Source organism: Myotis myotis, unplaced genomic scaffold (genome assembly GCF_014108235.1).
Source record: "Myotis myotis isolate mMyoMyo1 unplaced genomic scaffold, mMyoMyo1.p scaffold_m19_p_2, whole genome shotgun sequence".
NCBI classification, from domain to species: Eukaryota; Metazoa; Chordata; class Mammalia; order Chiroptera; family Vespertilionidae; genus Myotis; species Myotis myotis.
Genome location: NW_023416324.1, coordinates 46,988,099 through 47,012,358, shown reverse-complemented (window position 1 = coordinate 47,012,358; position 24,260 = coordinate 46,988,099). Strand labels below are relative to the sequence as shown.

Genomic DNA, 24,260 nt, shown 5'->3' with positions numbered 1-24,260 from the left:
TTGATAATTTTGGAGGCTTTGAAAAACATTTTATTTTCCCCTCTACTTTTATTTTGATGTTCACTCCAGAGATAGCTAACTCTGTATTTTGAGGCTGCTTTCAAAGTGGGTAAATACTACTAAGTTATGATTTGATCTCTAGAATAAGGCTACTTGGTTGTATTTATACATGTTACATTTGTAAAATATATATGATTTGCAACATGTATATGATTCCCTACAAAATATACTTGAGTCTATGTCCTTGCAGTCCCCAGTGTCCTTACTCCACACAAGGTTGTTTTTTCTTTTGCACAAAATAATATAAATTATGTTAATTGGGATGGCTTAGTCTCAGCCAAAGTAAAAAAAAGTAACCAAACATAATGTCTTGCTTATCCAAAGCACTAAATAACTAGCCTCAGGTTTCAAAGCTTATGACATTTTATGACATCCTCATTTGCTAAATTCAGTACCATGGGGAAACAGAAAAATGCGTGAAAAGCTATAAAGCACCAAACACATATTATTTTTATATAATATAGTCATAGCAAATTCAGTGATCCAGTTAGAGAATTTCCTAGGAAAGAATTGGTATATATGATTATTATGTTACTAGAGGCCCGGTGCACAAAAATTTGTGCACTGGGGTGGGGGGGCGGGTACCTCAGCCTGGCCTGTGCCCTCTTGCAGTCTGGGACCCCTCGGGGGATGACCACCTGCTGGCTTAGGCCTGCTCCCCAGGGGATTGGCCTAAGATGGCAATCAGACATCCCTCTGGCAGCCCGGCAGCCCTCGGGGGATGTCCACTTGCCAGCGGGGAGCAGGCCTAAGCTACAGTTGGACACACTTAGCACTGCTGAGGAGGCAGGAGAGGCTCCCACCACCACCGCTGTACTGGCAGCCATCAGCCTGGCTTGTGGCTGAGCAGAGCTCCCCCAGGTGGGAGTGCACTGACCACCAGAGGGCAGCTCCTGCATTGAGCATCTGCCCCCTGATGGTCAGTGTGTGTCATGGTGACCAGTAACTCCCAGTCTTTCTGCTGTTAGGGTCAGTTTGCATATTACCCTTTTACTATATAGGATAGAGGCCTGGTGCATGGGTGGGGGCCGGCTGGTTTGCCTTGAAGGGTGTCCCGGATCAGGCTGGGGGTACCGCTTGGGTGCCTGGCCAGCCTGGGTGAGGGGCTGCTGGCTATCTTCAGGCTGGCCACACCCCCTTTAGGCTGGGGGACCCCCACTGGGGTGCCTGGCCAGTCTGGGTGAGGGGCTGAGGGCCGTTTTCAGGCTGGCCGGTGACTGAGGCTCCCAGCCTCTCCTTTTTTTCTTTTTATTCTGGGATTTATTTACCTTCTATAATTGAAACATTGTTGCTGTCACTGGAGTTGAGAGCCGGCTCCAGCTCTGAGGCAGCGGCCTGCTGAATGCAGGTATCTGGGGTTTGTTTAGCTTCTATAATTGAAACTCTGTTGCTTTTGGAGCTCAGAGCTGGGCCGTGGCAGGCGGGGAACCTTGGCTTCCTCCATCACTGGAGCAAGCAAGCCTCCTGCTCGCTTCAGCTGTGTGGCTGCTGGCCGCCATCTTGGTTGGCAGTTAATTTGCATATCGCCCTGATTAGCCAATGGGAAGCATAGCGGAGGTATGGTTAATTACCCTTTTTGTTATTTATTAGATAGAATTGTTTTAATCCTAGCCAGTATTAATACTTGTTTTTAAAGCTTTAGGATGAAGACAAACTATCTGGCAAGCACCTATTTGCTACCTGCCCATTGTAGGTGCTTGTCTATATTTAAATTTTTTTCTATTATATGTATTTCAATTATATCTATTTCAATTATATCTATTACAAGCCAGATTACAATGAATACCCATCATGTCCAGTAGGACTTGGTTGAGACAATCTTCTGAAACTCCATTTGGCAAGAGAAACCAAGAGATCACTAAAACAGGATATCACTATGAGTTGACAAGATTAAGCTATCAACAAGATAAATGAAATTTTCAAAGAAAAAAATGAGGCAAGGCAGTGGGAAGAGGACTCATCCTTAAAGATATAGCTAAAAATGGGAAAGAGTACTTGTTAAAATTGCTGTAAGGACAACAGGATGAAAAACAATGAGAAACTGAATTTTCAAAGCACTATGGGTGAACTTACGCCACACAGACTAGTCAATATTTGAAGTGGCCAAATTTGAATGATTCAGAGAAAGGTTCAGGTTCAAGGAGAGTAAGTGAAATTGGCAAAATATAAAGCAAAGTTACAAAAGTGCACCAATAATATAGTATGCCACATATTTGACTTAATTACTCAGAAGTGGGTCATTTAGTTTAGTAATAATACTAATAACAGGTGCTGGTTTTATTTTGAGAAACAAAGACACTGGGTCCATATTTTGATCTCAGTTCTTTATTCCTTCTGTGTCTTTTGTTCCTCTTCCCTCCTATCACATGGACGTGGTACAGAGAATGCCAGGTTTAGGTCAATGGGCAGGATGAGAAGTTATAGCAGTCATTGTAGCATCCACTTAGGTGAGTTAAATAGAATCAACCAAGCACACCTGGTGCTTGTTAACATGGAAACACAGTATTTTATATTTTCCAGTGGCAAGGTCATCTCGAATCCTGGAAACATGTTCCCAATAAGCCAGGCAGCCGAGAAGAGAAAATTGTTTTTTGGGGGGTCTTTTTTGAGTAAAATAATATTCAGAATAAGTTTTGTTTTAGTGTTCTAAAATTAAAAAAGATGTAGATACATCATATCAAATTTGTGCTGCCACTAAAATTCACCCACTGGTACTAAAAAGTAACATGCATGAGGTGATTTACACTTTATAAAGATTCTCTTTTTTTGTCTCTGACAACTCCAGAAGGAGATATTTTTCCTTTTTTCTTTTAATGGGTTTACTTTATATATTTATTTTTCTATTGGGTAGCTTTTTCTGAAATGCCTATTCTAGTCATTTGCCCATTTTTCTTTCTTTCTTTCTTTTTTTTTTTTACATTTTTAAATTGAATTTATTGGGGTGACGTTTAATAAAACCATACAGGTTTCAAGTACACAACACTATAACACATCATGTGCATACTGCATCGAGTATTCACCACCCAAAGTCAAGTCTCTTTCAGCCACCATTTATCCCCCCTTTGCCCTCTTCCGTTTCTCTCAGCCCCTTTCCCACTGGTAATCATCATACGGAGATATTTTTCAGATTAACTGAAAAAGAAAGTAACTTCCCTTTTCTAGGCAGCTTCACAAACATTCATTCAGGATGGATACTATCATGTTGTATATTTTAAAAAATTAACTTAAAAATATTTGCCCAGTCATAGTATGTACATGTAACTTGACTAATTCAAGTGGAAGCTGCAATAAACAAAACTCAATACCTAAAGTATTTGGTCATATGCCTGTGATTGAGTCAGATGTGAATCTTTATAAAATTACCCTGTGGCCCTTTATAGCTGGTAAAATCACTTAGCAACCAACTTCCTCCCCCCTCCTCCCTCTTGGGACATAATTAAACCTTGCCCTGGTTCACAAAGATTTGTTTTTAAAATTTAAAATCTTGTTTAGGTGTTAAACACAATCCATCATTCAATATACAGGTGGTGAAAATGAATAGAAAAAAAAAAAGGTTTGGCCAAAATGTGAAAAGGAATTGTTATGTCTTACCGGACTTTTCCTCTAAAAGCGTAAGCATGGGAAGGAAAAAAAAGGAGAACATAAAAGAGGTGAAATGCATTTTCAAGAAGCAGCAGCTTAAGGCTCAGAATAACCATGCTTAAAGCAGCTCTCCAAGGTATTGCTCTAATAAATGCTTCCTGTGAGTGTCTGATACGGTCATTCCTGGACTGCTGGCTTCAATTGCAGGGCAGCAGCAGAGACCACCCCAAAATATGCCATTTTGGCATATTGATTATTTTGAGCTGTAGGCACTTGAAAACAACAAATGCCTAAAGACAAATCCTCTAAAAGAAACTCAATTGTCATTAATCCTCCTCCTTCTTCTGGGAATTTCATCAACCAGGGAGCACTGAATCATCACAAGAGAGGAGACCAGAAGGCAACACCATACACAGACAAACTGTCACAAACCATCATGCCTCCCATCTATTCTTCTAAGGGTCCATTCATCTTTCCTAAAAATTATTTACTCTCCCCTAAGAGGGCTATTTCCCCTCTCCTTTCCCTATAAATATGATATTTAATTCTAAATGTCATTTCTTTGAGTTGCTCATTTTTCCTGGGTGTCTTTCACACATACATGGAGTCTGAATATTAATAAATTTCTGTGTGGGTTTTCTCTTGTTAATTTTTCTTTTTGTTAGAGGTCCAGCTGAACACCTAAGATGGGTAGAGGTAAAGTGTTGTCTCCCCTATAAGTTCAGGCTATAGAGGGCATAGATATGGACTTCATTGAGGACATTCTAAGCTCTCTTTTGAATGGTTTATTTTTACCAAATAAATTTGTTCCTTGAAAATAGAAAAGTATGCTTTGTAATACTAAAAGGAGTTGAAAAATGTCATTAATGCTTTAAAGCCAGGCATGATTATGAGCACGAGATTTTCCAGAAAGTCCAGTCTTGTCAGGGAACCCAGACCTGTCATTTCCCAAGATACCTTAGCTCCGTGGTCGGCAAACTGCGGCTCTTTGGCCCCTTGAGTGTGGCTCTTCCTAAGCTTTAGGAGTACGCTAATTAAGTTAATAACAATGTACCTACCTATATAGTTTAAGTTTAAAAAATTTGGCCCTCAAAAGAAATTTCAATTGTTGCACTGTTGATATTTGGCTCTCTTGACTAATGAGTTTGCCGACCACTGCCCCAGCTACAACCATCATTCTTTCATTCCATCTTTCAGTTTTCCTCACTCCCCATGGGCAATTACAAATTAGTTTCCTGGCGAGTGGTCTCTGGCTCCTTGGAATGTTCTTTCATTTCCTCATCAGCTGTCCAGAGCGAGGCCTTCATTTCTTGAAGTACTCCATGAACTTTCTATTATGTGGTTCCTAGCCTATGGACCCTATGTCCCGTTTCATCTCTTAAATCCATCCTTTTACACTATCCTCAGAATTACTTCCAAAATTAGTGAGGTGAGCATATTACTCCATTCTTCATAAACCTCCCTATTATTCAGAAAATAGAATGTCCCTTCTGTCATTTAATGCCTTCACGATGGGCTCCAGCTCACCTTCACGACCTGGTCTTCTACTGTGCTCTGTAGGAAACGACACTTAGCTGCAGACTCTGCTGAATCTCCTCACGGTGCAGTAGACACACACTCTGCTCTGCCTCTGCTCAGGCTGCTGCTTCAGCTTTCCATGCGGTCTCTGTCTCCCTTAGTTACAAACTTACTCATCTTTCAAAGCAGTAACACTTCTTCCCTAAGGCCTTCCAGAAGTCTCCAGGTCAGAATAAATTGTTTCCATCTCTTATTAGAGAACACATTCCTTTTGTTCAAAATAATAAGCCCATATTGAAGGCCTTTTTATTTGCCTGGCATTTAATTGCCTCAAGGAAAACAAAGGTACATGTTGCAAGTATATATTTTGCAGTTTATATTTTGTTCTGAATTATTTAGGTATTTCCATTCAATAATTAGTTCACAGTAATTGTTACGAATGGACTCTCTCTAGCCCCAAGCATTGTGCTAGACACATATTCAAATTAGCTTAGCCCCCCATTCTTTAAATGCCTTGAGAAAGTTATATTATGCCTCAATTTCATAATTTGTAAAGCAATGATGACCGCTACTTTGTTGAATTGTGAGGATTAAAAGAGAGGGTGATATTGACAACTAACATTTATGGAGGCCTTATTATTATTGTTTTACTATTATAGGTGGTTGGTGTCATTACTATCACTAACTTACCAATGAGGAAAAGGAGGCAATGATAGGATCCTAAATCACATGGTTACAATGGAGTGCAGCCTGGGGCTCAATCCCAGGTTGTCTAACTCCAGAGAGCCTGGTCAAGGGTGGGCTCTTGGCACAACTCAAGTTCCCTAAACAGATTAAACTCACTTTCAGGGCCTTTTCAGCATTGGGATCTAGAAACAACAGAGCTAAAAACTCACAGATCAGAGAGTTTGTAAAATAATCTTGGATCTTTCCAATGGAAAGAGTGAGGTAATGCCTGTCTATCATAGCAGGTCTCAAAGAATGAGCTTTTCAGAGAGTGAGTTTGTGTTTCTAGGCCTGCTTTCAGATCTTCAAATTAAACTCTGATTTTAAGGTAAATTTCTCAGCCTTTTTCTAGAATTAAATGTATTTTCTTTAATTAGAATCAGAGCAATAAGCATGAATACACAAATGATATAGCACTTGTCTTTCCTCCTCACACCTTTCCATTCTAGGCTACATGATGATTAAACCATCTTTATTTAAAATGTTGTTTTGCTTTAATTGTTAACAGATACCAATCTTGGCTTAAGGGTTTCATCAGAATGTTAAACAAACAAACAAAAAGACATGGCAAGAGAATTTTCCTTTTTAAAATGAGCTAATTGCACCAGAATTGATTTTTAATTATGGAAAAGATAATAAAAGCACTGGAAAAAGATGTATACTCTCACATGCACTAGTACTTAGAAATAGAGTAAGTGAATTTTTGGATTGGACAAACATATACCTAAAATATAACCATTCAATCTTCTCTAAGTGAAGGGATTTCCCCATCCCATGGCCTGAGAAAATATAATTCTCTAATTGGCAAACCTTGTTGAAAGGTAGCTCATCCTTATGATCAACAGCTTTCCAAGGAGCCCATAGACCCCTGCTCTCTGCAGTTGGAGAATCTCTGGCTGCAATTACCCCAAATCCTTTTCGAATGCAACTAGTCATTCCAGTTAGGTTTTGTTGAAAGCTACATTTCTGTATGAGGGGCTAGAAATCAGCAACATTTAAAACTGAATTCTGTTTATTCATTTATTAAACCATTAGCAAGATATTTATTGAATATCTAATAAAGACCAGAAACTATTCTAGGCATGTTAGTGAACAAAACAATAGGAACAATAGATAAAAACAACAACAACAACAACAACCCTCCAAGGAGCTTATTTTGGTAGTAGGAAAAGGAGACAGATAATAAATACAATAAATATGCAAAGTATTTAGTATTTGAGATAATGAATGCAATTTTTAAAAGCAGAGCAAGTAAAGAGGTTTGGGTATGCCAAGACAGAGAGTTTTGTGATTTTAAATACAGTGGGGCCTTGACTTACAAGTGTCCTGACTAACGAGTTTTTTGAGATACCAGCTGTCTCTCGGCCGATTTTTTGCATTGAGTTGACAGAGTAATTTGAGTTAATGAGCTCCTTAACAAGCTCGGTCTCGGAACGAATTAAACTTGTAAGTCAAGGCCCCACTGTACAGTGATCAGAGTAGGCCTAATTGAGAAAATGATTAGAGCAAACACCCGAAGCTGAGAGGGAAGCCACAGTGCAGCTACCTGGGGGAAGAGGGCACAGACAGGGAGCCCGGGAGGAGTAGAAGGAGAAGGAAGAGTGGCAGGTATTAGTCTTGGGGTCGGGGTCTCCCCTCCATGAGGGTCTTGGAGACCCCTGCAAAGACTTTGGCTCCACTCTGTTCCAATGCAGCTAATGGCTGTTATTTATCAGTTCTCAACTGTGGATGCTCAGTACTGAGAAGAGGCATCGATGAAACAGATAGAACAGTTATCAGACAATGCGTGGATATGACATATGCTGTCATTTGTCATTACTCTTTGGCAGCATATCTTGAATCCCTATGTACCATGTCAACAAAATAAAATAAAGACAGGCTTCAAATAAGTTAGGAGGTGGAAAGGAAATTTCAATTCGGCAAAACAGAATGAGACCAGCTCATCTTGCCTTCCCTGTCTGTTGGCCACTTTAGGACAAGAGGCTCAGACTGGCATGCTCAGCTCTGTACCACTGCTGCGCTGGTAGCTGATACAAAACAATAGTTCCTGAGGTCCATGCAATGAGTGGCTGGCCCTTAGGCAGATATAAGAGACAAAAAGAAATCTTACTTCATTCTGTTTAAAAATAAAATTTCCCCCAGTCACCGAAGAAACATTTTTCTGACATAATTAATGTGAGTGATTCACATGCTAAAATTTTTTTCTAAAACAATTAAAAAGTACATTCATTGCTGTAGATACTTTTTGGCACTAAAAAATTCTTCAAAGAACAAAGAGATAGATATTTTTTTTATACTGGTACAGTTATTTTTATACTACAATTCATACAATTAAATACTACAATTCATTATAGAAACTACTTAATATAAAAATAAATATAATCGTATAAGAAAGAGAATAAAGTACTTGTCCTTCATCCTCAGAGTCAAGTGACTGAAATCTGAAACTTTAGATGAAAAAAACAGACTTCTCACTGGGAAGAGAATTATGACAGAAAGCTAGCACCCACAGAAAAGAACACATTAATAAATTTTAAAAAAATACTCTGTAAAGTGTAAGAGAAGAAATGGAGCCATTGTTCACATTTTTATCCATCCAAAAATGGAGAAAAACTTGACGGAATTAAAGGGGAAAAGATCAAAGAAATGCAGAGCCATACCTTTGCTCTCTCTATAAAATAATGCGAGGGATATAAGTTGCATTATATCACAGTGAAACACCAAATTCCATATAATTCCTCACAGCAAAGAACATCCATTCATCCAACCAACCAACAGGTATTTCCTAAGGACCTACTACATGCCACTCAATGTTGTAGGCTCTCGAGCAAAGGCCCCATTAAGGAAGAAGTAAGAACCCACACTTCCAGGTGCAGGATTAGTTATCATAAACTCTCATTTCCTTAATTGCTCACAAATGATGCTTCTGTTACAAACTTATTTTCCTGATTGGTTGCTTCTCTACAGAGCCTATTCTACCCTGATTATGGCCATTAGCTAATAAAAGTTTTAAATTCTAAACTCTGCATCAGTAGGACTCAGCCAAAAAGAAGACCGTAAAGATATAAAAAAGAAAAATCAGTCTTTCTGATTGTAATTAAAAGCATATAATTCTTTAATTTGCTATGTCTGGTTGAGGATAGTCTAACATGTTATGTTTCAATATTGTGGGTGTATTGTCTCATCGACTGGATTTTAAATTGGTAACAGAAATTAAGGGTTTACAGTCTCTAATCCTGGTAATCATGTTTCTGGAAACCCCTCAACCAGGACAGGTTGTCTGAGACAGTAGAACATGATTAAAGAATTTGGACTTATGCAAGGAAATTCTCTTGCATATCACAAAGGGAAACAAAATACCATGTACTCAGAGGATACAGCCAATATCAATAAGAGAAATAATGGCAAAGTCAGTCCAGATAAAATTCATAGTCTGCCATTGTCAAGGAGATCAAAACACAACAACTCAGTGATTTCTTCTTATCAGAGAAGGGTGGGCATAGAGGGTTTGGGGAAAAAATGAGAGCAACAGAGAATCAGAATGCACGCCGTCTTCAGGCTCCCCTTGCACTGTACAGCGCTTCTACAGGAGCAACTGCCAGTGGGTAGGAGGCTGGAGCTCTCCTCCCCCACTGATGACTTCTTGTTTTCACTGAACTCAATGGGGTGCTCAACCTTCTGCCAGAGTGAGGAGAGGAAAGGGGGCGGTGTTACCAAGCAGCAGCAAATTCATGGGTTTTACTCTCCGGCAGGCTAATTTGGGGGTGGGAGGGTGGGTGGGCCACCTGGAATAGGCAAGAAGCACCAGAATGTCTGCCGTTCAAAGCTGTCCCCCCCCTCCCCATATTTTTTGATTAAATAACTCCATTATGGATTGCAAATCTCCAGGAACAAGATTAAATTGCTCCTTCATAACTCCATGTCAAATTGATTCCTGTATCACTGAATTTTACAGGGGATGGGAGGAGGCACTTAGCATATATGCTAGGAGAGGTCAACACCTACCCTCACATCATTTCTACCAGCCCTCTTCTCTTTGACTTTGCACAAGACCACCCTCCCTATTGTTATCTCTCTGCCTCCCACAAGTCTCCTAACTTAAGGACAAGGAAAACAGAGCTGAAAAGGGAAATGATACTTATAGGGTCTGAACTGGGCATTTTGAAACATACACTCATGTCATCTTTACATCCATCCTGAGAAGGTAGATACTTTTGTTCTCATACACATTTAGAATCTGAGGCTCTAAGTTAACAAACTTTGGATCATTAACATACAGATAATAATATACAGACTCAAAAGCCTGTGATTTTCCTGTTTTATAATGTGCTTCAAAGAAATATTCTTTTCCTTGGTCCCCTTGTATCCCCAACCTGTCCATAAACCAGAGTCTCCCACAGAGCCTCTTAGGCTAGAAAACACAGCATAGTATTAAAGCTCAGAGGGATCTTAACGGTACATGAATCATAGATCCTTCCTTTGATGATGAGAAAACATACTGTGTTTTTAACTTGGCAGAAAGGAGGCTGTTGCCAGAGTCCTGACCCTTGAACCTTCAGCAGCCTCTTGATCTTTCTGAGCTAGTTTCTTCTTTAAAATGGGGTGATCCCCATCTCTCTGCCTGCTTAATAGTGTGACAGTTCATTCCATCTTTCTGATCATGATGGCATTTACAAAATGTAAGCCATTATTAAAATGAATCACTGATATAAAAATGCTTGCTGATTGATCAGGGGAACTGAAATATATGAGCCATATAAATATGAGGTGTTATTCCTTAACACTTTAAGGTCCATGGAGTCTTAATAGGAAACAAGAGCATTTTCATAAACTAGATTTCACATATGACACAGAGCAATTAGGCCTGACTGGTTGCTCAGCCTTGCTGTCGTCACATGGAACAACACATGACATACCATGGAAAGGCGTGTCTGTGGATTGACTGGGAAGAAAGTTTGGGAGGTGGGTGTCCGAGCTGGGATCATGAACCCTTTAGGTTCCGTCGGAGTGACAACCTTCAAAGGGTTGTGAATACTCAGAAACTGTGTGTAAGATGTTTTAGATGAGCTAATGAGATGTTTATTTTTCCTCTTGAAAAAGAGCCAATAGCTTTTATCAAAAGTAGTGTTACATAGTGGTTAAGAGTTCTGAGTTAGAAACTTGACCTTCTGAGTTTAAATCTCTCAGCAGCTTCACTTACTAGCTATGACACCTTGGGTGAGCTAATTAATCCTATGCCTCGATTTTCTCATCTGTAAAATGAGGATAATATATAGTACCTATCTAATAGGATTGTGGTGAAGATAAGTGAGTTACTGTATGTGAAGCATCTGACATTCAGTCAGCACACTAATTTTCACAGCTGCTTATAGTTATGGACAACTTTTTTTTTCTACATGGAATTTTTAAAAATTTTATTTATTTATTAGAGGCCCGATGCACAAAGGTTCGTGCAAGATGGGCCTTCCTTCCCCTGGCTGCCAGCACCGCCTTCGCTCCGGCGGAGCCGCCTTTCCACCTTGGCTCTGGCCCGGAGCTGCCTTTCTGCCTTCCCACACTGCCCAGAGGCCTGGAGCGGCTGGGGCAGTGCGGAACGCCTGCGACGTTGCCATGGCGACGACACAAGCGTTCTGCCCCACCCCCGGCCACTCAGCATCTGTGTATACAAATTAACCTGCCATCTTTGTTTGGTTAATTTGCATACTCACTCCTGATTGGCTGTGGGGAGTTGTAAGGGTATGGTCAATTTGCATCTTTCTCTTTTATTAGTGTACATGGACAACTTCTTAAGGTGAGTGAGCGGTGATTCTTGGCTCACCAAATAACAAAAAAAATTCAACCAATGGCAGCACATGAGAAAAGGATCTTGCAACATAGCATTTATCTTCTCATTTCCACAAAAGCTACTGGAGCCACAGGTTTTAAGGGGCTTGGTAGGCAAAACATTTGGCCAAAGATGTGGCAGAGATAGGACTCCCTGTAGGTTCTAGGATAAATGGAGATGTCCACATTGGACAGCTGGGGAGGCGTGAGAAAGCCAGGAGACTGAAATGGAAGCCAGAGGTGAAGCTGACCACAGAAAACCACATTTTCAGTCAGGAAATTGAAGTGAAGACAGGCAGGGGTTTGGACTACAAGGGGAATTTCAGCTTCTCTGTGTTGTTAGCAACATTATTATTTGTTGTTTTCTGATAAATTTCTAGCAGTATTTAACAAGAAGGTTGGAAAAAGTCTATCCAATTTCTGATGTTAGCTCTCAGTGTCTGCTACATGGAAGGTGCTTCCGAAATATTTGGTGAATTGACTTGAAGGAAAGGGGTTGAGAAATGATGTCAATTCTTCATGAAATAAATTTAGTGGTGGGGGGAGAAGACATAATATAGGATCCCATTGTGAATGTTAGCCTTCAATAGAGTCTCCATATTTGTTTAGAGGATTTTGATTTTACTCAAAACAATTTAGGAGTGCTTCTGGAATTACCTCCCAAACCATTCCTAGGCATTAGAAAAATGTTCTTTTATTGATTTTCTCAGTTTCATGCTCAGGGTAATTACTAATCTTGGCTCTAAACGACTTTTGGCTATTTGGTTTTCCTGATTTATCACTATTTTTTTTAAAAATATATTTTATTGATTTTTTACAGAGAGGAAGGGAGAGAGATAGAGAGTTAGAAACATCGATCAGCTGCCTCCTGCACATCCCCCACTGGGGAAGTGCCCGCAACCCAGGTACATGCCCTTGACCGGAATTGAACCTGGGACCCCTCAGTCCGCAGGCCGATGCTCTATCCACTGAGCCAAACCGGTTATGGCTTGATTTATCACTATTAATGATATTCTTCCAAATGTGCCTTTAGGCTTTGCAGATAATTCTAAAAACAATAAAATAATCTCTGAATGTAGTATCTATTATGATATTCAATCTTCACAATAGCCCTATGAAGTAGGTATGACAATTATCTTGATTTATAGATGAAGAAACAGAGGCATCAGTTTTATAAGTTGCCCAAGGCAAACCATTTAAGAGGAAGAGCCTAGTTATTCAAGTAATTGTGACATTATTGAAATAAGTGTCTATTTCCATCTCCTTCATATTACCTTAAACGGAATTGCATTCAATTATATGTTGAATTCTCATTTTGTTTTTATAAGGGCATATTTTTTATAGTTCAATCTTACACCATTATTTTATTTAGTCCCTTTCAGAAAACACTTTCACTTTTTTAAAAAATATATATATATATATTTTATTGATTTTAGAAAGGAAGGGAGGAGAGAGAGATAGAAACATCAATGATGAGAGAGAATCATTGATTGGCAGCCTCCTGCACGCCCCCTACTGGGGATCGAGCCCACAACCCAGGCATGTGCCCTTGGCCGGAATTGAATCCGGGACCCTTCAGTCTGCAGGCTGAGGCTCTATCCATTGAGCCAAATCAGCTAGGGCAACACTTTTACTTTTTAAGAACAAAGCCATTCTTGATAGGTGTAATGGAGATCTGCTTCTACCCTGAATGTAGGGAGAGTGGTACAAAGAGAAGCAGACAGCATTACTCATCTGATAGCTCAGTTTCTATTTCCTTCGTTAGGGGGAATGAATGCCCTTTACGTTGCACTCACAGAAAGAATTGGACATCCCAACAACCACCTTGTAGGGCAGGTAGGCGTTTTTATTCCCAGTTTAGACACGAAGATTCTGAGACTCAAATAGGTTTAAGAAACTTTCCTAAGCAGTACTGTTGGCAAGAGGTTGAGTTCAGGTCTATCAGATTCCAACATCTTTCCCACGATATGCCAGTTTTTTCAGCAGATAAATACAAAGTTTCTATTTGTGTTTAAAGAAATATCAATCCCAAATGTCCAGTATGCAAAACAAATAAAACAAAACCAAAAAACCTGGCATAAAAGTAGTTCATCAAGGTCAATCAGATTTGGCTCAGAATTAAAGTCCAAGATGGGCAAGAGAGCCAAACGTCTTTAACTGCATTCAAGCTTTGACATGAGTATTATAATCCAGACAGGAAAACACAGACTGCTTTCAGGACAGGAGACGGGAAATGGGGAAGCAAAGCCATACTCTCAATAAGGGCAAAAGTTAAATTAAAAAAAATATATATATAGACTAGACCAGTGTGATGGTTAATGTTATTTGTGAACTTGACTAACCATGGGGTAGTCAGACTAAACATTTCTGTGTGTGTCTGTGAGTGTATTTCCTAATGAGATTAGCATTTGAATTACTACACACCCAATGTAGGTGAGCATTATCCAATCTATTGAGGGCCCGAATAGAACAAAAGGCAGAGAAAGGAGGGATTCACCTTTCCTGTCTCACTGTTTGAGATGGGCCATCTCATTTTCTGTCCTCAGAATGGGATTTATACCACCAGTCCCCTGGTTCTCAGGCTTTTGACTCAGACTGAATTACACCACCAGCTTTCCTGGGTCTCTTGTTTGCAGACAGCATATTGTGGGACTGCTCAGCCTCCATATCTGTGTGAGCCAATTTCTGACAAATCTCTTGATATATGTACACATATATACATATATCCCGTTGGTTTTGTTTCTCTGAAAAACCCTAACCTAATCAGTAATGATGAAATGAACAATTTCAAAGCACCAATTATGCATCAAGTACCGTTACTAGGATATTCTGTATGCTCTGTTCATTCAGTCATTTACCGAGTAACTATCTGAATGCCTAGTGTATGTCATGCAGTGTGCTAAACTAAACTTGGGGACAAAAAGTCAAGTAAGATTTGACCCTGCCAGAGACTGAAAGTGATCTGCACAAAAATTCCCTAAGGACTGTTACTGTTCTCACTTCAAGGAAGAGGAGCAGAGGCTCAGAGCAATTGTGGGGCTTATCTAAGGTTACACAGAGAGAACATGGCAGGCCTGGGTCTGAATCCATATGTTATGCTCTTTCTTTACTACACAGCTGCTTTCTATTAACCCCAAATTCTAGAACAAATTATTTTAGCAGATGGCCATAACACACTTTAAAAAGAAGGTGGGCCGAAACCGGTTTGGCTCAGTGGATAGAGCGTCGGCCTACGGACTGAAGGGTCCCAGGTTCGATTCCGGTGAAGGGCATGTACCTTGGTTGCGGGCACATCTCCAGTAGGGGGTGTGCAGGAGGCAGCATATCGATATTTCTCTCTCATTGATGTTTCTAACTCTCTATCCCTCTCCTTTCTTCTCTGTAAAAAATCAATAAAATATATTTTTAAATAAATAAATAAATAAATAAATAAATAAATAAATAAATAAATAAAAAGAAGGTGGTAATCTTAGGTGCCAGTGCAAAGAAGTAGTCAAACAGAATGGCAAGCTAAACCCACCACTCTCTCTTCTGGTCTGGCAAAGCTGTAGAAATCCCATGTATCTCAGTTTTGTTCATCACTGGTCTAAACAAAATGGGAATATGTGGCCAGGATGAGGGCACAGTTGGGTGAAACATCATATGGTGAATGAGGGAGGCTGGAGTGTGTTATCAATAGATAGCCAAAAAACTAGATGGTAGTGACATGCCACAGTGCTCTGTCCTTGGCCTGGTCCCATTCATATATTTGTTTATTCACACACACACACACACACACACACACACACACACACACACACACGTAGCATTTATTGAATGGTGATGAAATATAAAGGCTCTATGCCAGATACAGGGGGTCTGTGGGGGAACACCAAATTGTGCCATGTAGATTTTTCTTCAAAAGGGCTTCGCATACTAGCCGTTGAGAGTGCTACTGTATGACAGCTTTCAACTGTTCACACTTCAGGCTCTGCCTCAGCTGCAGAGAGCGACTTGGCCCAAGGTCACGCCTCTTCTTAGCCTGCCCATATCAAAGTACTGATTGATGTAATAGTATGAGGGTTATTAATCTCAGCCAAACTCAGGTCTGACCTGAAGGGTCATTCCACCTCTGGAGCTCCTCGTGTGCTCAGCTCAGCTTAGCTTAGTTTAACGTCTCCCTATGCCCACAGGTGTTATAAACAAGGTCACTCCTTAATAAACATCCTGCACATTAAACTTAAACTTGGAGTTGGAATCAGTCTGTTTCATGGAAAACCCATTGATAAAATAAGGTGCTTATTTTAAAAATAAGAGCACAACTACAACCAAAGACAAAAGTTACATGGAGACAGCATTTTGGACTTAATAACTTTCTTTCAAAAGTGAAACAGCCTGCTTCAAAAAACACTAAATGCTGTAAGTCAGAGGGAACACTATTACTCTTGGAAGAGTCTTTATCAACCAAAAACATTCGTATTTTAATTAAATTTGTTTTTGTTCATCCTGCTGCTGGCTATCATATAGCACAGCAGCACTAGTATTTAGAAATTAGTGATTAGAAATTTGTAAAAGAAAATTTCCTAGATTCTGGGAATAATCTGAAGGCAAATAGGAAAGTAATTCCCTTTCCCGCCTGAATTTCAAAAGCAATATGAAATTATTTAAGGCATAGTGGCAGAAACTGTCACTGTTTACACCAGTATGCAATATCTAAAAGCTCATTTGTCTTTTAGTAAAAATTTGTCAATTTTAGCTTGTTACATGGCTATCTAGCCAAAGACTACATTTCCCAGACTCCCTTTCAGCTAATGTGGCCATGTGACTAAAATATGTACAATGAGATCTGAGTGGTGGTGATGGGTGCAACTTCTGGTTAAAGCAGCAGTTCTCAACCTGTGGGTCGCGACCCCTTTGGGGGTCGAATGACCCTTTCACAGGGGTCACCTAAAACCATCGGAAAACACATATATAATTACATATTGTTTTTGTGATTAATCACTATGCTTTAATTATGTTCAATTTGTAAAATGAAATTGGGGTCACCACAACATGAGAAACTGTATTAAAGGGTCGCGGCATTAGAAAGGTTGAGAACCACTGGGTTAAAGGCTTAAAGGAAACCACTTGACTTTTATTTTCTATTTCCTCCATCCCAAGGTTGGAACATGGAGATGATTGATGGTGGTAAGGCAGCAGCACCCTAGAAAAGTGAATCAATAATACACAAAGTCCTTGAATGATCCCTGGAGTAGGACTTTATTACCTATCTGGGCTATCCACCAACTGTGACTTTTATGTGGGAGAGAAGTAAATCATATATTTTGTTTAAGTCATTACCATTTTGGTCTCTGTTAAAACAGCTCTACCAATATTCTAACTTATACAGAAGCCAAATCAACAACTAAAACCTGGGTGATGTTTAGTCTTTGCTCTGGCAGCATGCTATTTTCCAGGAAACTGCAACATAAGAATAGAAATTAACTTCCTTTATCTATGAGTTTAATCTTAAAATTCCTCAAAAGAAATAGAAACCAGAAATCCAACATAAGTCATTGTTATGAATAGCTTACCATTAGGAATTTCTTCTATTTCTAATAGTGTAATGATGGATGCTTTTGTAGTGTAAGAACCATCGACTAAATGAAATATTCTGATGTATCATTAACTGGTATAGGTTCTATTTCTCTTTTTACACCAGAATTAAGTATAGATATATAAATGGTCTGATTGTTTTGGTGGAAACATCTCAAGTTGTACAAATTATTTGCCATTTTTATCATGGTACTAAGTGAATTACAGAAGGTTACCTGTTTTTGGAGATAATGTACTGGATATGTGAAATATAGCTACATATGGATTATCTAGATGTGAATTAGGATTCTAAAGCCAAAAAAATGTTTCAGTTACAATGTCCCTTTATACTTATGTATATCCAGAAACATGCTTATCTTTTCCTAAAGTAGCAATAACAGCTCATTCTCCTATACTAAATATAAAAAGTCACAGATATTTGCAAATCATAGTGGCAGAGCCAGGTTCTCACATTAGAGGGAACCAGCTGGGGGTGCAGGGATGGTGGGGGTAGGGGGACCCAAGGGCCTTTTGATTTGTGGTGTTGCTGCTATGCAGAAACAGTCTACCCCTGTGATTACTTTTTCTCAGTGTCTCCATTTTAATTTCACACTGCTTTCCCTATCATCTTTTCATCAGAGTCCTAACCACATCCTGCCAATATATCACCTTTAAAATAGGTGTTGGGAGGGCTCAGAGGAAGCAGCCCCTCTTCCTGCTGAATCCTCAGCAGCATTTCTGGTTGGAGGAATAACCAGCAGATGACTGGGAGATACATATTCTTCCTGATAAAGGGCATTTCTTCTTTCTGAGATTCCACTAGCTTTCAGCAAATATCTACCATGTGTCTGGCTATTCTAGTAAGTTTTCTTTCATGTAAATTTGTTCATTTAATCCTGTAAATTTATCTTTTGCACTTATCTCAGGAAGCTTCCAAATGCCCAGTAAGTTTATTACAACCTACAGAGAAGAGGATATAAACTGGTTTTGGGCAGTTAAATACATTTTTATAATCAATAAAAAAGGTTCAGTAAGTGAGAAATGATTTGAAAGATGTCAACTGAAGAGTGAAAATGTGTGCATTTAAAATGCTCCCATTACTAGAAATCACTAGTAGTACAGACCAATACGTAAGTGAAAATCTGTATCTTCCATGCAGAAGAGAGAAAAAGCTAATATACCTCATGCCTCCTTTTTTTAAGTTAACATATAAGTATATGATTAAAAATGACCTGGAACATCACTTGCTGTGGTTGATTACTATTAGCAATCATTTTAGCTGTCACTAACAGTAGTGAAAAAGGCCATTATAAGCACTAAGCACTGTAGAAGGTGTCATTAAAGACTTTATTCATCCCAGGCAGGCATCTATCAAAGGAGAGATGATGACAACTCCTTTGGAAAGGTTAGCTGAGATATTTCCAGAAGCATGTCAAAAGTGGTTCAACATTTATTAACTTCTTGTTTAGGGGGAATGCTGTAGGGAGATCACATCTCTCTGAAGAAGATGCCAAGAACATATCAGCTGCTAGTGTGAGAGCCTTCAGCTGCTCTTCACAGCTATTTTTAGAAAACAATTGTATCATTTATCAAACACCACAGAGAAAATACTGTAAATGTTGGAACTTGAGAATTCAACAACTAAAGAAATTTAATAGATGGGAATTGGAGGAAGTATAAATTGTGGGGAAAAATACCAATTTGAATAATACAAATAAGACATACCTGTATTTGAGGTGTCTAAAAGGTAAGAGTACTTAAGACAATTTGATAATAAAATATAATAAAGATTATGAGGTTTAAAATAATTTTAGACAATATTAGACTACTATATTTTTAAAGCATAACAATGAGATGCTTTTAAAGAAAATTAATTTTCTTGGTTTTCTTCCCAGTTCATATGTGCTATGTCATAAAAATAGTAAGATATGTTTTTAAATAAATATCATTATTAGTACATATGTAAACTTTATATTGTTTTCAATTGCTGTAGAAGTAAGTCTGGATAATGTGTTTTTTTTTTCTTCTTTTGAAAATGCTTGCAGGAAAGTAAGTAAAAAGGAAATGTGGCCCTATGCATTTTTACTATTTTGAAAAGCACAAGAAATGCAATGTAAAATGAGTATAACTTTCAAAAGCCAGAATAAGCTGTTTAAGGGTTCTAGAGTTCATAAAATGGGGACCATAGGCAGCCTTCAGCGTAAGAAGGATCTGTTCTACTTAATGCTCATGGGCAGAACACAGCTCTTTGTCCAACCTCACCCAAGCTTGACATAAAAACCACTCACCACTGGTGATGGGGAAAGTGCAATGTTGCCTATCGATGCCTTCAGTTCATCTACAGTTGCAGCGTTCTTAAGAATGTCTTTAGACTGCAGTGGCTTAATCTTGATATTAAATTTCTTGTGTGATTCTTCTTCCTCTTCTGATTCACTTGAAGAATAAAAGTGCTTTCCTTTGGTAGGTAGGACACAGTTAAAGATACATAACTTACTTGGAGGCAGTGATGAGTATAAGAGAAGAGTGATTGCACATAGTGGTGGCAAAAGTATCCTTAAGAAAGTAGAAAATCAAAGCAAAACAAACAAATAAAAGAGTAAGTCAGGCTCTAGCTGGTTTGGCTCAGTGGACAGAGCATCTCCCTGAAAACCAAAGGGTCCTGGGTTTGATCGGTTGCAGGCTCCCAAGCATCACTGAGGGCACATGCAGGAGGCAACCAATCGATGTCTCTCTCACATTGATGTTTCTCTCTCTCTCTCTGCCTCTCTCCCTCCTCCCCACTCTTTCTGAAAATCAATGGAAAAATGTTCTCAGATGAGGATTAACAAAAACAAAAAAATAAAAAGTAAATCAGGAAGGGGTTAGAATTTATTCATCTTTCCCTGGAACAAGATTAAGGATGGTGAATTTCAAGGAGCAATAGTTATAATGTCCTACTTTTTTGCTGCAGTTAGCCATTTGGTGTGTCACTCTCAGCACACACACTGCGGAGCCTTCTACGGAGAGAGGAAAATCATTTTGATGGACGATTTGTAATGAGTTTTAAGTGCTTCAGAGTGTGGCCTGTTCTGCCCAGAGGTGATCTGTGGGGAGAGCACAGTCCAGGTAGTTGCCAGTCATGATAAATGACACTTTCACATCAGGCTTTAGCAGACAACCTCGTATCCACAATGTGCACAGTTGTTTTTCAGCACATTTTTCTCTTTCTCCTCTCTCTCTCTTCTATGAATAGAGTGAGGCAAAATGCCTGCTTGTTAGTGATCAGGCTGTTCTCTGTGCTGTGTATTCATCTCTAATATTATGGACAACAGGGCTTGGGAAGCTAGGGTTATTTCAACACCTTTTTAAAACCTGAATTTATAATACTGCTTTATGAGAAAAAATAAAAGATAAATAAAGAAAGGATATAGCCGGGTTCCTCGGGTCTGATGCTGTAGCCTTCTTCATCCAGCTCGGGTGAGTTCTATAAAATACAAGTGAACATAATGCAATTACTATCCTGACAATAATCAAAGAATTATTCATTTGCCTTCTAGAGCCTTCTACTTAAGGATCTAAACATGTCTCTATTTTTGGAGGTAAGGATTTTAACTTTTGGAAGTGAATGCTGGGCAGGATATAGATATAGATATAGATATAGATATAGATATAGATATAGATATAGATAGATATTTATTCAAGGAAATGTGGGGAGTCTTTCTATTGGGAAAACAAACTAGGAGTCAACAACTGTCAATGAAAGGAAACATTCAGAAAGAATTTACCATGCATTTTCTATGAGCCAAGGACTTTGCTCAGCAACATGAAGGGATATAAAATGGAAATTACTTGTCCTTTGGAAAATTGAAATGTATTTGGTAGGCAAAAAATAAAAACAAAAATACAAAATACAAAACACAAGACATCAATGATAGGAGTGTGAAGGAAGAGGAAATTAGTGAGGTTTGAAAGAATCAGGGATCTGCATGTGCCTTTGGGGATAGAGGGGGGTACAGAAGGGACTCACTGATGAGGAAGAGTCTGTATTGAGACCTCCAAGGCTGAAACAGACAACCTTATTCAGATGACATGACTGGAAAGGAAGCTGTACAGTGAGAGGCAATGGGAAATAGGACCATGGGTGGCCAACATGCTGGGGGAAGAGTTCATACTTGATATAGTTACTGCAGCTTCTCATTTAGGGGAGGGCATGCCGGAAGCAGCATCTTAAGGTGTTTGGGAAGCACACTTCAGGATAGACTGGGCACAGAAGGAAATGGAGGGAAAAAAAAAAACTAATTCAAAATACTTGCATCATGCCCATAAGATGTGCTGATAATATAGGCAAAGTTGGTGGTGGTGGGAAGGGATGAATCAAGTACATTTGGAAGGACAAACTGCTAGTCTTGTTAACAGATTTATCATAGGAGAAAAAGGAGAGGGAAGGTTCAGGAAAACGCTAGGATTTCTACCCTCAAATCCTAGGAGACTGCTGGTACTCCCGGCTGAACTAATTGTAACAGCAGACAACTAATATTTTTGGAAAAAGACAGGAAAGAGAAAAGATAGTTTGCATGATTAGAATTAGTTATTATATTTTACTTCCTATTATAAGGTAAGTACTATGACCTACACTTTATTTCATTGAACCTTCATAACAATCATATGTGGAATTATTCTATTTACCAAGAAGGAAACTAAGAGAAATTAGATGCTATTTCTCAAGGAACTCACACAGCAAATGGCAGAACCACTCCTTGATCCCAGGTATTTGAGACTATAGCCTACACTGTAGAGGGGAAGAAGGTGAAGAAGAGTTCAATAATGACCCTTTTGAAGTTGAGGTAATAGGCCTGCAAGTCAGAGAGAACAGAGCTGGAGAGAGATTTTGGAGTCACTGAAACAATGAAAGTGCCATGACCAAGGGGAGAGAAGATGGCCTGAATGCATTCTGTCCTTCTTCATTACTTAGCTTTCTTTCTTTTTCTTTCTTTTTTAAATAAAAGTATATTAAGACCACTTACCTGCTAAAAATGTATCTGTGGCTTCTCACTGCACTCAGAATAAAAGCCCATGCCCAGCTGGTGTGACTCAGTGGTTGAGCATTGACCCATGCACCAAGAAGTCACCAGTTCAATTCCCAGTCAGACACATGCCCAAGTTGCAGGCTCGATCCCCAGTAGGGGACTTGTAGGAGGCAGCCGCTCAATGCTTATGTTTCTCTCTCATCATTGATGTTTCTATCTCTCTCCCTTTCCCTTCCTCTCTTTCTAATGTCAATAAAAAATTTTTTTTAATATAAAATGAAGTGCCTCTGTGTAGCCCACAAGCTCCTGCGTGACCTGGCTCAGGATCCTCTCTCTAGCCTCAGGTTTGAGATTCTCTTTTCTGATCCCCCTCAGCCACAAGGCCTTCTTCCCATTATATGGTAAGTACTATGACCCAATGTTAACTTACGATATGAATGCTGCAAGTTTTTTTTTTTTTTTTTTTCCATTTCAGGGTCCTTATAAATGCCATTCTCTCTGCCTGAAATTATCTTTCTTTTTTTTTTAAAAAAAAATATATTTTTATTGATTTCAGAAAGGAAGAGAGAGGGAGATAGAAACATCAATCAAGAGAGAGAATCATTGATCGGCTGCCTCCTGCATGCCCCACACTGGGGATCGAGCCCAAAACCCGGGTATGTGCCCTGACTAGGAATTGAACATGACCTCCTGGTTCATAGGTCCATGCTGAACCACTGAGCCATGCTGGCCAGGTTGCCTGGAATTATCTTTCCTCAAATGTTCATCCAGTTAATCTCAATTTATACTTTAGTGTAGGAGTAGGGACCTTTTTTTCTGCCAAGGGCTATTTGGATATTTATAACATCATTTGAGGGCCATATGAAATTATCAACTTTGGCCTGCTATATTTGGTCAAACATTTAATGAATTCACCACTAATGCCTTGGCAGGGCCAGACTAAATTATTGGGTGGGCCTTAGAGGGCCCGCCAGCTGGATGTTCCCCACCCCTGCTTTAGGGCTTCCCTTTATTAAAGGTCAAATCCTCCCTAAGGCTGTCTCTGCTCTTACCCTCTCCCTGCCAAAAGCAAGATGATAGAATGTATTAAGAATAAAGCCCTTCTCATTATTTAGAGAAAGTTGTATCTAATGTATAATTATAATAGCAATTCCTGTGTGGCCTTATTAGTTTTTAGGACTAACAACACTTGAGGAAAATTATGCTTCAATTAAGCACTTGCATGTTGACCAGGTACAGCACTGGAGTTTAGGATTTGTGTGCTAGATGTGAGGGGATAGTGCTTGATGAGTAATTTGGTATTTTAATTATCATACTTGTTTATTTAGAGTATCACATTCATGCATATTTAAGAATCCTAGAAAATATAACAAGAGTCTTTCTAGGTAAAAAGAATTTTTAAAAATCACCCTTTCTTAATATCTCATATCTTCCCTTACAACACTATTTTGAGCAAATAATTAGTTTATTGAATCCTTGCAATAATCTTGTAAAGTAGCTATTGACTTAATTTTTGCTGGACAGCAAATTACTATCCCAAAACCACATACAGATGACTTGTGGACAGGCTAGGTCTTGAACCCATATCTAACAGCCTTTACTGCTCTTAGCCTGTCTACCATGTTAGTCGTGCCAGGCACTATCTGACGAGATGGCATGTTTCACTTATTTCTATGTCATATTTTAAATACAAGAATGCCTCAACTCATTTTCAAGTTCTGAAATACTTAATAAAGAAAAAAACATTTTCTGATACTCACGTATCTTTCCCAATCAATTTCTGCATAAAATCCATTTGGTGCCCCATTGCTTTTCTTCTGTAATAAATGTGAAAATAAATTTAGAAGAGGAACATTTGAATGAAACAAAAAAGGAATAAAGAAACTTAACTCTTATCTTTATTTTACAAGAGCTATCAATACCCAGGACTGGAAGGACAAATCAGAGCAGCCTATTAAGCAGCCACATTAGTGTAACCAAATGGTAAACTGA

The 24,260-nt window shown here is 39.0% G+C and overlaps 1 protein-coding gene across 13 annotated transcripts in view; it reads right to left on the bottom strand.

Moving 5' to 3' along the window:
• Positions 1-24,260, bottom strand: part of SGIP1 (SH3GL interacting endocytic adaptor 1) — a 214,827-nt gene that overhangs the window by 78,175 nt on the left and 112,392 nt on the right. For 8 of the 13 annotated variants that reach the window (XM_036351643.1, XM_036351642.1, XM_036351646.1 and 5 more), the window contains 4 exons: positions 24,029-24,085; positions 20,671-20,725; positions 19,551-19,726; positions 3,652-3,663 (listed from right to left, as the gene is read on the bottom strand). In XM_036351643.1, the coding sequence (XP_036207536.1) occupies positions 3,652-3,663; positions 19,551-19,726; positions 20,671-20,725; positions 24,029-24,085 (300 nt within the window). The remainder of the gene's footprint in view (positions 1-3,651; positions 3,664-19,550; positions 19,727-20,670; positions 20,726-24,028; positions 24,086-24,260) is intronic. The other 5 variants (XM_036351644.1, XM_036351650.1, XM_036351653.1 and 2 more) reach the window with 1 other exon arrangement.